This window comes from Rhinatrema bivittatum, chromosome 3 (assembly GCF_901001135.1).
Source record: "Rhinatrema bivittatum chromosome 3, aRhiBiv1.1, whole genome shotgun sequence".
NCBI classification, from domain to species: domain Eukaryota; kingdom Metazoa; phylum Chordata; class Amphibia; order Gymnophiona; family Rhinatrematidae; genus Rhinatrema; species Rhinatrema bivittatum.
This window is the reverse complement of record NC_042617.1, coordinates 244,060,798-244,074,000: the sequence shown is the minus strand read 5'-3', so window position 1 is coordinate 244,074,000 and position 13,203 is coordinate 244,060,798. Positions and strand designations below refer to the sequence as shown.

General features: G+C 48.2%; 1 protein-coding gene across 9 annotated transcripts in view; it reads right to left on the bottom strand.

The window, feature by feature from the left end:
* DHX57 (DExH-box helicase 57) overlaps window positions 1–13,203 on the bottom strand; it is a 473,349-nt gene that overhangs the window by 171,002 nt on the left and 289,144 nt on the right. For all 9 annotated transcript variants that reach the window (XM_029594371.1, XM_029594374.1, XM_029594373.1 and 6 more), the window contains one exon: window positions 8,937–9,032. In XM_029594371.1, the coding sequence (XP_029450231.1) occupies window positions 8,937–9,032 (96 nt within the window). The remainder of the gene's footprint in view (window positions 1–8,936; window positions 9,033–13,203) is intronic.

The following is a 13,203-nucleotide window of genomic DNA, read 5'->3' as shown; positions in this document are numbered from 1 at the left end:
CGCTGGAACCAGGAACTGGGTACCACTCTTACCCCAGAGTCTCTAGGACGGTGTTTTGTGGGCATTAAGCAGGTATCTGACAATGTATTATTGAGGGAAATTCAATATAAATTTCTTAGAAAGATGTATGTCTCCCATACTTGGGCTTATAAGGCCATATTGATTAACAGCAATATTTGTGTTAAATGTCAAAATGCAGTGGGAACCCTTATGCATCAATTTTGGACGTGCTGTAAGAGACATAGGTTTTGGTGTCTGATCCTCCGTTTTCTGGGTGAACTGTTACAGACAGCCTATCCCAGATGATCCGGAGTTATGTCTCTTCGAAGTGATGGACACAGTACCGGCCAAGATCTCCACTCATCAAAAGACATTTCTACAAAAAGCCTTCTGGCTGGCAAAGAAGTATTCTGGAAATCTGGCTAACTGAGGAGGCTCTGACGGTGTCCATGTGGAGAGTGAAATTGCATTGTATGGCTATTTTCGAGCACATTACGGCTAAGAGGTCATCACCGGCAAGATACAAGGAGTTTATGGATAGATGGGCAGAGTTTCTTCTCTCACTGCCAAGGCGCATAGCAGAATTCTAGATTTGTCATAATTATCACCCAAAATTTCCTAGACTCTGGACTCCGTGCATTCTTTTCACATTCGGACGGCTTTTTACTTCTACAGCAACTTGGAGTAGTAAACCCCAGGACATGTTCTCACACATCAGAGGTGGGGTAGGGGTGGCGGGGGGGGGGGGGAGGAGTAAAACGTTGTACATTGTATTTCATGCCTCATGTTTTGGTAGAAAAAAAAATCCCTTTTTTATTTATCTATTTCTCTTTTCCTGCCGACCGGGACCTAGAGGGAAGAACCGGACTACCGGTTTCACCTCCGGAGCCTTACTGTATGGGAGCTATGTGGGATCACCAACCCCAGCTCCTTGCAGTGCCTACTACCAATCCCCTGGGAAGCTGGAACTGCAGTAGTGCTTGATCTGAAATAATTGTCCTTTACCGGTATTTTTTTTTTTTTTAAACAAATTTTACTCTGCTGCCTGTTAAAAAAAAAAAAAAAAAAAAAAAGGAATAGAGGATATTTATAAGATTAACCCACACCTCAGAAAGAAGTGCAGACCGCAGGTTTTGCACCACCTCCATCTACTGGAGACAGAGAACTACTGAGGAGATGCAGGTAGCACACCAGGTTAAGAGGGGGTGCTTTACAAGTTTTTCTCTGTCTCCATCTGCTGGAAGGGAGGCAAAACCCAGCAGTCTGGACTGATCCGGATACGTACAGTGAACTTGCCTGGTGCGCGTGCGTTTGTGTGTGTGGTGGGGGTGGAACTTGCCTGGTGTGCGTGCATGCGTGTGTGTGTGATGGGGGTGGAACTTGCCTGGTGTGCGTGTGTTTGTATGTGTGGTGTGGGAGCTTGCCTGGTGTGGGAGCTTGCCTGGTGTGGTACAGACAAAGATAAAGAGTGTGCAACGGGCGTGGACATTGTTAAAACAATACTATCTTAGAGGCGCAGTCCATATGTAATCCACACATTAACAAAGATGGAAGGAAGGCTAAACGATTGCCAGCATGGCTAAAAAGTGAGGTGAAAGAAGCTTTTTCAGCCAAAAGCACTTCATTCAAAAACTGCAAGGAGGATCTATCAGAAGAAAATAGGATAAAGCATATCATTGGCAAGTGAAATTTAAGACACTGATATAACAAGCTAAGAGAGAATCTGAAAAGTTGGCCATAAAGGCAAAAACTCAAAAACGTTTTCAAATATATCCAAAGCAGAAAGCCTGAGAAGGAGTTGGCTGGACCATTAGATGATTGAGGGGGTTAAAGCGGCACTTAAAGAAGATAAGGCCATCATGGCAAGACTAAATGAATTCTTTACTTCGGGGTTTACCGAAGAGGATGTTGGGGAGATACCCACTCTGGAGACAATTTTCAATGGTGACAATTCAGATGAACTGAACCAAATCATGGTGAACCTGGAAGATGTAGTAGGCCAGATTGACAAACTGAAGAGTAGTAAATCACCTGGACTAGATGGTATTCACCCCAGGGTTCTAAAAGAACTCAAAAATTAAATTTTAGACCTATTGCAATTAATTTGTAACCTTTCATTAAAATCATCTATTGTACCTGAAGGCTGGAAGGTAGCCAATGCAACCCCGATATTTAAAAGGAGCTCCAGGGGTGATACGGGAAACTATAGACCAGCGAGCATACTTCAGTGCTGGGAAAAATAATGGAAACTGTTATAAAGAATAAAATCACAAAACATTTAGATAGACATGGTTTAATGGGTCACAACCAGCATAGATTTGCCCCAGGGAAGTCTTGCCTCACATGTTTGAAGGGGTGAATAAACATGTAGACAAAGGTGAACCGGTAGATGTGGTGTATTTGGATTTACAGATGGCATTAGACAAAGTCCCTCATGAGAGACTTCTAACAAAACTAGAAAGTCATGAGATAGGATGCGATGTCCTTTTGTGGATTGCAAACTGGTTAAAAGCCAGTGGGATTAAATGGTCTGTTTTCATAGTGGAATAAAGTAAATAGTGGAGTACCTCAGGGATCTTTACTTGGACAGGTGTTTAATATATTTATAAGTGATCTGGAAAGGGGCACGACAAGTGAGGTGATCAAATTCACTGATGACTCAAAATTATGCAGAGGCATTAAAAATCAGGCAGATTTTGATAAATTGTAGGAGGATCTTGTGAGACTGGAAGATTGGGTGTCCAAATGGCAGATGAAATTTAATATGGACAAGGACAAGTTTATGCATATGGGGAAAAATAACCCTTGCTGTAGTTACATGAGGTTATGTTCCAAAAGAAAATTATTCCTTACCTGCTAATTTTCGTTCCTGTAGTACCAAGGATCAGTCCAGAAAGTGGGGTTATCTCCCCCTTCCAGCACATGGAGTCAAATAGAACTTTGAAGGATGCTTCCTTATAAGGTAGTGCACCCTCTACTAATCCTCAGTATGGAGTATATCAAAGCAAAGAGGAAAATCAGGATGGATCAACAACAATAGAATTAAGTAACAAATAAGTGTGCAAAAGGCAGAAAACAGTGTCAAACAACAAACTTGCAGAATGAACCATTAACCAGCCAAAGGAAAAAAAGGCACTGAAGAACAATTTGAGCAGAGAGGCAATCCCAAACCCAATAAAACAGTCAGGGAGGGCATCTGGACTGATCCTTGGTACTATAGAAACGAAAATTAGCAGGTAAGGAATAATTTTCTTTTCCCTGTACGTACCAGGATCAGTCCAGACAGTGGGATGTACCAAAGCTTCCCTACGTAGGGTGGGCACCGGAAAGCCCTGCTTGAATGACCCTAGAGCCAAAGGAGCCAAAAGTAGGCGATTGTATGTGTAGACGATAATGACGAGCAAAGGTATGTAATGATTTCCAAATTGCCACTCGACAAATCTCCTGGAACGAGACCGATTGCATCTCCGCCCAGGAAGCAGCCTAAGATCGAAGAGAATGGGCCTTGACACCCGCCGGAGGTTGTCGAACTGTTCCAATGTAGGCCACAGAGATCGCCTCCTTCAGCCAGCGAGCAATGGTAGTTTTCGACGCCTTGGCCCCCTTCCTCGGACCATGCCAGAGAACAAAAAGATGGTCCGACAAGCGAAAATCATTAGTGACTTCCAGATAGCGAATGAGGATCCGCTTGACATCTAGCTTGCGTAGATCTGCAGATGCGTCCGCTGAGAAAGACGGAAGCTCTGATTCAAGTGGAACTCGGAAACCACCTTGGGCAGAAAAGCAGGCACAGTGCGCAAGGAAACTCCCGAATCCGAAAAAACGAAGGTAGGGCTCTCTGCACAAGAGTGCTTGAAGCTCCGAGATTCTGCGGGCAGAACAGATAGCTACCAGGAAAACAGTCTTGAGAGTGATATCCTTGAGGGTTGGGGAACGCAAGGGTTCAAAGGGTGGACCGACCAAGATTCGGAGAACGAGATTGAGACGCCATGAAGGATAAAGAGCGTGGACCGGGGGTTTCACGTGCTTCACCCCCCTGAGGAATCGGATGATATCCGGGTGAGAGGAGAGGGAAGTTCCCTCTCGTTGATGAAGTAGAGAGCCTAGGGCAAAGACTTGCACTCTCAGCGAGTTGTAGGCCAGACCCTTGTCCAGTCCCTGTTGAAGAAAAGACAGGATCTGAGCCACCGAGGCGGTACGTGGCGACACAGGTATGGAGGCAAACCAGTTCTCAAAAACTTTCCATACCCTGATATAGGAGATGGAGGTAGACATCTTTCTAGCCTTGAGGATGGTCGAGATAACGGCCTCTGGGTATCCATGCCGTCTCAGCTGGTGCCTCTCAAAAGCCAGGCTGTAAGACAGAAGCGATCGGCCTGGGCGAAAGATACCGGACCCTGATGCAGCAAGCATGGAAGGTGACTCAGACGAAGAGGTCCGTCCACTGCAAGGTTGATCAAGTCTGCAAACCACGGACGATGGGGCCATTCTGGCACCACCAGCATTACCGGACTCTGGTGGGACTCTATTCTCCAGAGCACCTTGCTGACCAGAGGCCAAGGGGCAAACACATAGAGGAGAACGTGACGGGGCCAGGGGAGGACTAAGGCATCCACTCCCCTCTGCGCCGTACTCTCTTCTGCGACTGAAGAACCGAGCTGCCTTGGCATTCCGGGAGGTTGCCATTAGATCCAGATAGGGAAGTCCCCCATCTGTGGAACAGGAGATTCACCGCCTCCTCTGAGAGTTCCCACTCTCTGGGATCTAGATATTGACGACTGAGAAAGTCGGCTTGAACGTTGTCTACGCCTGCGATGTGGGAAGCCGCTAGGCGGGAGAGATGAGTCTCTGCCCACGCCATAAACCTGTCTGTCTCCCGAGAGACATGCCGGCTCCTCATGCCCCCTTGGCGGTTGATGTAGGCCACAGTGGTCGCATTGTCAGAGTGTTCAGAATGCGCAATGATGGACGAGAGGTAGGAAGCGTTTCAATGCCAGATGCACTGCTCTGGTCTCCAAGCGATTGATCGGCCACTTCCCTTGCGCAGAACTCATTTGACACACCGCTCCCCAGCCACAGAGACTGGCATCAGTCGTGACGATTACCCATTTCGGGATGTCCAAAGGAACACCCTGGAGAAGATGAGACAAGTTGAACCACCACGAGAGACTGTCCTTGGTTCCCTGCGGGAGAGGAAGGATGGCTTGGAAGTCCCGAGACACCGGCTTCCAGTGGGAGAGCTAGGCACGCTGTAAGGGACGCATATGTGCAAACGCCCAGGGGACCAGCTCGATGGTGGAAGCCATGGATCCCAGGACCTGGAGGTAATCCCATGCCATTGGAAGCGAGAGACCGATGAATCGCTGTATCTGAGCTATGAGTGTATGAGCCCTGTCCGGGGGCAGAGACACCTTGCCCAGCGCTGTGTCGAAATGCGCCCCCAGGAAGTCCAGAGACTGAGATGGAGAAAGGGAGAAAGGCTGCTCTTGGCGAAGTTGACCACTCAACCGAGGGAGTGAAGAAGCATCAACACCTTGTCGACCGTCCAGTGGCACTGGGCCGAGGACTTTGCACGAATGAGCCAGTCGTCCAGGTATGGGTGCACCAAGACTCCCTCCCTCCGGAGAGTGGCAGCTACTACTATCATCACCTTTGCGAATCTTGAATCGCAGAAAACGCTGATGCCTTAGAGGATGGGAATGTATAGATAAGCTTCCATCAGATCCAGGGAGGCCAAAAATTCTCCGGAGTGTACCGCCGCTATCACGGAGCGCAAGGTTTCCATCCGAAATTGGGGAATCTTGAGGGCCCTGTTGACCATCTTGAGATCCAAGATCGGGCAGAAGGAACCTTCCTTCTTGGGAACTACGAAGTATACCGAATAATGTCCCCGGCCTACTTCCAGGGGGGGGGGACCGGACGAATCGCTCCAAGAGCCAGAAGCCTGTCGAGTGTCTGCCGGACTATGAGTTGTTTCTGGACTGGGCCACATGGAGAGAAGAGGAACCTGTCTCTTAGCGGCTGAGCAAATTCTAACGCGTAGCTGTGTCTTAGAACATCCAGGACCCACTGATCTGACGTGATGTTGACCCACTCCTCGTAGAAAAGGGAGAGACGTCCCCCTATCCTGGGGATCGGGGAGTGGGCGGCATAGCTTCATTGTGAAGACTTGGAGGACGTCCCCTGGGCCGGACCAGAGCAGGGCTGTCTTCGTACACGAAAGGACTGAGTCCAGGATTGAGATCGAGAGGATGGCTGACGAGGAACTGCAGTCCTTGCCTGGCGGAAACGACATTGATTCCTGAATCGGCTTCTAGTGGAATTAAAAGACTTAGAAGAACGAGGGAGATCCTCTGGCAGTTTGGGTACCTTATTCTCTCCGAGGGACTTGATGGATCCTCCCCAAATAGTAGCTTGCCCTTGAAGGGTAGGGATCCCCAGCTGTGACTTGAAAGAAGAATCCACCCACCAGTTGTGAAGCCAGAGGAGGCGTCTAGCCGAGACTGCAGAAACCATAGATCTAGTCAATACTCTCAGAATGTCATATAGAGCATCTGCTCCAGATGCTATGTTGGCCTCCAGGTGGTCTGCCTGAAGTGCTTCCTCAGGAGGCAACTTCCTGGGAGCTGAGCAGCTGTTGAAGCCAGAGGCCTGCACGCTGAGCAAAGGAACTACAAATGGCTGCCCGGACCCCCAGGGCGGACTCCTCGAAAACTGTCTTAAGATAAACTTCCAGCTTTCGATCTTGAAGATCTCGCAAGGCTGCACCACCAGTTACTGGAATTGTAGTTCTTTTCGTCACCACTGAGACTGCAGAATCTACTTTGGGAACCTTAAGAAGCTCCAGGAAATCATCCGGGAGAGGATATAGCTTATCCATGGCTCTGCCGACCTTGAGGGAGGTCTCCGGAGAATCCCATTCCCTGGATAACAGTTGAAGGAATATGGGATGTGAAGGAAAGAACCTACACGGCGGACGTAGACCAGCCAGAAAGGGGTCCCCTTTCTTCGCTGGTGGATTAGGCTCAGGTGGGTCCTGAGGGGCCTCAATGTCCAATTCCTGTAAGATATGTGGAATGAGGGGGTCCAGCTCATCCCTCTGGAAGATCCGCAGGACTCTAGTATCGTCCACTTCCAATTGAGCCGTAGTTGAAGGTTTATCTGGATCCGGGTCCTGCTGAGGAACAGACCCTCCCCCCCCACCCCCGCAGAGGGGTGTACCAAACGGACCCTCAGAGTGCTTGAGGTGGTCGGAGGTACCCCCGTTCCCGGGACCGCTGACCCTTGGGCACTCCCCACGGTCTGGGCATTTCCCAAGACCTCAGTGGAATCAGCCATTCTGGGTACCTTAGGAGGAGGAGGTCCCACCAAAAATTCCTGGTGCTGGCCCATTCTGGCCAGGTAAGCATTGTGAAGCAGGAGAACAAAATCCGTGGAAAACGGAGGTGGCACTGATGGAGGAAGAGTGGGAAGATCCCCTGACGGAGGATTTCAGGTGTTATTTGATGTGTCTCCTTTTTTGAAATATTTTATTGGCATTTGGGACATTAAAAAAATTGTATATATGAGTTTTTAATTATTTGATCTTTTGTCATCTGTTTTTGAAATTAGTATGTATTTATTATATCTCTTGATTTTGTTTGATGTTTGAGGAATGGTAATGGTTCTGGGTTTTGTTTTTTTTTGTTGTTGCACTGCATAGAGTCTGGCTTCTTTTGATTTCCAGTTCAGGTTTTGTCATATTTGTATTTATGGTTGTTCTATTCTGTATTTGATGAGGGTCTGTTTAAGTTATACATGTGTGAATGAGGTGAGGTACTCTCCTAATAGAAAGTGTATTAATGTTTTAGGGCTTTCAGAGAGTCAAGCCCACACACAACAGGCCTAATGCCATATGGATTCCAAGTGGTTCTTTTGCACGGATTTCTGGTTGGCATTACAGCAGTGCATGTAAATATAATGTAAGTGATATTACCTGTACTTTGTTATTTTTCAAGTAAAATGTTGCTATAAATGCATAACTCTTAACTATGTGTGTGGAGTGGGCCAGGGGTGGTTGGGGGAAGGGGGTGTATTGTGCAAGCCTACAAGGTTCACCTAGGGCATCTAATACTCTTGCACTGGCCATGGATTCTGGGACAGGGGGTGAAGACCTGAGGGTTGAGAACTGTCAGTTTTTAGAGTTTGTATCGCTGCTGGGCTTTTTTCTTTTTTTGGGGGGGGGGGGGCCTGGGACAGAGACTGAATGAACTAGAGGGAGGGGAGGGGCAGCACAGTAATTGTTCGCACAGGGCAGCAAAAAAGCTAGCACAAGCCCTGTCCAGGGCCAATTCGCTCTTTTTTTTTTTTTTTTTTTAAATAGCTAAGGCTACAAAGCCAAAATCAAGCCAGGAGGAGAGCAGGAGGGCAACCAGGCAGCAGGATAGGGGAGAGGCATTGGCAGGAGTGAAGACCCCAACCTGGTCTGGAAGCCCCCTAGCCAAAGCTACGCTCAGCTGAGGGAGGGAGTTCTCAGCTTTTGCCTCAGGTGTCTTTTTTTTTTTTAAAAGCCTGACAACTAGAGTGCTGTTCAACTGAGGCAAAGAGAACTGGTCTTTTCACTTCTGGAGCTATCCCAAACAGAATTCCAATTCATTATACCAGGCTTCAGTCCACAGCATGGGATGCAAACCTGTACCCTTTGCAGGAGACAGAGAATACTAGCAGGCTGAGGTCAGCACAGATTCATATAAGGGTGCCAACAGCAAGTCTGTTTATCTGTCTCCATCTTCTGGTCAAGATGCATAACCTATTTTTCTGGACTGGTCTGACTGCATGAAGAGGAAGTCTGGAATATTTCAGTGAAAGCTAAACATGATGATGCAAGCAGCTCAGTTTGGGCTTTCATCCATTACAGAAACATACCTTTGATTTTGGCCACTGCAGCCCCATCTTACCTTGTAAGCCTGAAGAAGAGCCAAATGATCGCTGTTTGCAACTGCAAATTCCAGCTTTTTGCTGTTTGCTTCCTCCCTTTTTTCCCATGGACACACCTATAATCAAAATATATTTTATGAGCCTCCTCACATTTTATCTGCATGTACAGGAAAAAAGGAACTGTATTAACAATACCCAATTACAGTTCAGTAGGTACACAGAAATAAAGGTGAAATTACTACTTATCTGATAATTTCCTTTCCTTTAATAGGAGACCAACGCCAGGCCAGTGGGTTATGCATGCCAGCCTACAAATCATGACAGAGATTAAACAGGCTCATTGATTTCACTTCTTATATACCTCTGTGCTGACACCAGTCTTCCAGTATTCCTGTAACAAGCTATTTATTTATTTAAAAATTATTTATCGCCCATGTCCTCCAAAGTTCAGGGTGGGTTACATAGCACATACATAATAAAATGACATACAATGAGAAGACAAAACAAAAACAGCTAAGCAAATTCTTATAGTGTGTAATAAGAACTGCTTATTCTAAACAATAGCTTAGGACATCAGAAGGAGGATTCAGTGCTCTATAAGATCTTTAAAAGCAATCCTAAAAAAAAATAGGTCCTCAGGGACTTTTAAAATTCCTTTGGATCGTAAATGTTGCGCAGCTTCAAGAATAGTGTGTTCCAGCTATCTCTGGACAAGCTGAACACTACCAGCAATTAACTAATTTGTTCATTCTTTTTCTCCTTTTTTTCTTTTCTTTTTTTTAAACCAGTGAACTTCCAGAGGAACAAGGAATTAGACATGAATCGAAATAATTCACCTGGAGTGAATAGGAAAATTGGTTCTTACCTGCTAATTTTCATCCTGTAGTACCACGGATCAGTCCAGGATAGCTGCGTTTTACCTCCCCTCCAGCAGATGGGAGACAGAGAAGTTTTTACGGACTCCGTCCTATATCCCTGAGGTGCCACCTAGAGTCTGTCAGTATTATACTGTACCCAAGCAGAAAAATATCTAAACCATAACTTCGACAATAACCAACCCCCTCCCCCCCCAAAGAGCAGAGGGAAGGAAAAAACGTGAAACTCCATAAATGAATGAAATCATGCCCATAATCTTTCCCTGACAAGGGGGGCATACAGTAAAACTTGCAGAGAAACAAAATTATGATTAGCTCCCGACCGAGCGGACTCTCCAGCTTTCCCCTGGGTGGGCGTCTGGACTGATCCGTGGTACTACAGGAATGAAAATTAGCAGGTAAGAACCAATTTTCCTTTCCCTGTACCAGTATCAGTCCAGGACAGCTGGGATGTACCAAAGCTTTCCTAACCAGGGTGGGACTGAGAGTCCCACTCGGAGTACACTGACTCCAAAAGAACCGGGCTCTGGAGCCCGGACGTCCAGACGATATTGCCTGGCAAAGGTATGAATCGATTTCCAGTTAGCTGCCTTACAAATCTCTTGCAGCGACACCTGCTGGCATTCCGCCCAGGATGAACCTTAAGACCAGGCTGAATTGGGCGGCCCTGAACCATGTATGCCGAAACAATAGTCTCCTTCAACAACCGAGCGATCATGGCTTTGGAAGCTTGCTGACCCTTCCTGGGTCCACTCCATAGAACAAAGATGGTCTGAGAGACTGAAACCGTTTGTCACCTCTAAGTACCGCAACAATACCCTCTTTACGTCCAACTTCTGCAAATCCCTAGACTCAGGAGCAGAAGAATGGAGACCCTCAAAGGAAGGGAGCTCCACTGACTAGTTCAAATGAAAAGAGGACACAACTTTCGGGAGAAAGGAGGGAACTATTCTCAAGGAATCTCCGGCGTCCGAGATCCACAAAAAAGGCTCCCTGCAGGAGTTCGGAAACCCGCCCCGCAGAAGAAATAGCCACCAGAAACACAACCTTCAACGTCAAATCCTTCAGAGTTGCACGTTTCAATGGCTCAAAAGGAGCACCACAAAGGGCGCAGAGAACCAAATTTAGCTTCCACGAGGGACAAGGAGACCGGACCGGGGGACGCAGATGCTTAACTCCCCGCAGAAAATGAGCCACATCCAGATGAGAAGCTAGCACAACACCCTGTACCTTACCACGAAAGGAGCCAAGGGCCGCCACTTGAACTCGGAGGGAATTAAATGCCGAGCCCTTAGCTAAACCAGCTTGCAAGAAATCTAACACTTCTGGAACCGAAGTCCTGGTCGGCCGCACTCCTTGAGCTAGACACCAGGACTCAAACACTCACCAGACTCCAACATATGCCCTAGACGTAGAAGTCTTATGGGACTAAGAGCACTGCCACAACCGAATCAGAGTAACCCTTACTCCTCAATCTCCGCCTTTCATAAGATATGCTGCTAGACAAAAGCGATCTGCCTCTCTGAAACAAACGGGACCTTGACGCAGGAGATCCGACGACAGAGGAAAGCGCAGCGGACCGTCCACCGCTAGGGATCAGAAGGTCCGCAAACCATGGGCGCCTCGGCCACTCAGGTGCCACCAGAATCACCCTGCCCGGATGCACTTCGATTCAGTGAAGGATCTTGCTGACCAATGGCCACGGCAGAAAGACGTACACAACAGGATGTCCCCTGGCCAGGGAAGAACCAACGCGTCTACTCCTTCGGCCCCTGGCTCCCGTCGGCGGCTGAAGAACCTGGGAGCCTTGGCATTGCGAAGTCTCGCCATCATGTCCATGGCTGGTCTGGACCAACGGTCGCACAGAAGACGAAAGGCCGCTTGGGAGAGTTCCCACTCTCCCTGGTCCAACTGGTGGCGGCTGAGAAAATCCGCCTGAACATTGTCCACTCCGACAATGTGAGAGGCAGCTATCCGATAGAGATGGTCCTCTGCCCAGAAGATTAAGAGGTGAGCTTCCATTGCCACCTGTCGACTCCTGGTTCCGCCCTGACGATTGATGTAAGACACCGTCATCGCATTGTCAGAGAGTATCCTCATTGACCTCCCCTCGATTAAAAGGAGAAGTGCTTATAGCGCCAACTGGACTGCTGTGGTCTCTAGCCGATTGATCAACCAGGAAGACTCTGTCCTTGTCCACTGGCCCTGCACCGCTGTTCCTCAACAAACCACTCCCCAGCCCAAGAGGCTGGCATCTGTGGTCACCACTGTCCAAGTCGGAATTTCTAAATCGACCCCCCTGAGTAAGTGGTGCGGGGAAAGCCACCAAAGACGACTTGAGCGCACTGAGTCCATCAGCGGCAGGAGCACCTGGAATTGCTGGGAAAGAGGGTTCCACTGAGAAAGCAAGGCTGACTGAAGAGGTTGCATATGCGCAAAGGCCCACGGCACCAGGTTGAGAGTGGAAGCCATCGAACCCAAGACCTGCAAGTAATCCCAGGCTCTGGGTTGAGGCATGGCGAGCAAGGACTCCACCTGCGAGATGAGCTTGGCTAGCCTCTCCTCCGTCAGAAACACCTTTCCCAAGCTCGTGTCGAACCGAGCTCCCAAAAACTCCAAGGACTGGGAAGAAACCAGGAGACTCTTCTCAGGGTTGACCACCCAACCCAGAGAGCTCAACAATTGTAGCACCCGTTGAACCGCCAACAGACAGAGATGCTCCAATTTCGCTCGATTCAGCCAGGCGTCCAAGTAGGGATGTACTAGTGTCCCCTCCCTTTGTAGGGCCGCTGCCACCACCACCACCATCACCTTGATGAATACCCTGGGCGCTGTCACCAACCCGTATGGAAGAGCGCAAAATTGGTAGTGATGACCCAATATCGCGAACCTGAGAAACTTCTGATGATCCGGATGGATTGGAATGTGCAGGTAAGCTTCCGTCAGATCCAGGGATGCCAAGAACTCTCCCCTGTGCACCGACACTATGACCGAGCGATGCATCTCCATCCGGAACCGAAGTTCCCTCAGAATGTGATTGACTTGTTTTAGATCGAGAATAGGACGGAAGGTTCCTTTTTTTTGGGCACCATGAAGTAGCTGGAGTATCGCCCTTGCCTGAGCTCTTCTTCTGGCATTGGCACTATGGCTCCCAGGTTCCTCAAGCATTGCAGAGTGTTTTTTATCGCCTGGTGCTTTTGATGGTACATGCAAGGGGACACCATGTAAAGCTCCTTGATTGGTCGAGCAAAATCTAAAGCGTAGCCGTGCTCGATGATGCTGAGGACCCATTGATCCATGGTCAGGTTGGCCCACTCCTCCAGTAACAGGGATAACCGTCCCCTGATCTTCGGAACGGAAGAGTGGACCGGCCTCGATTCATTGTGTGGTCTTGTATCCTCCATGAGACTGA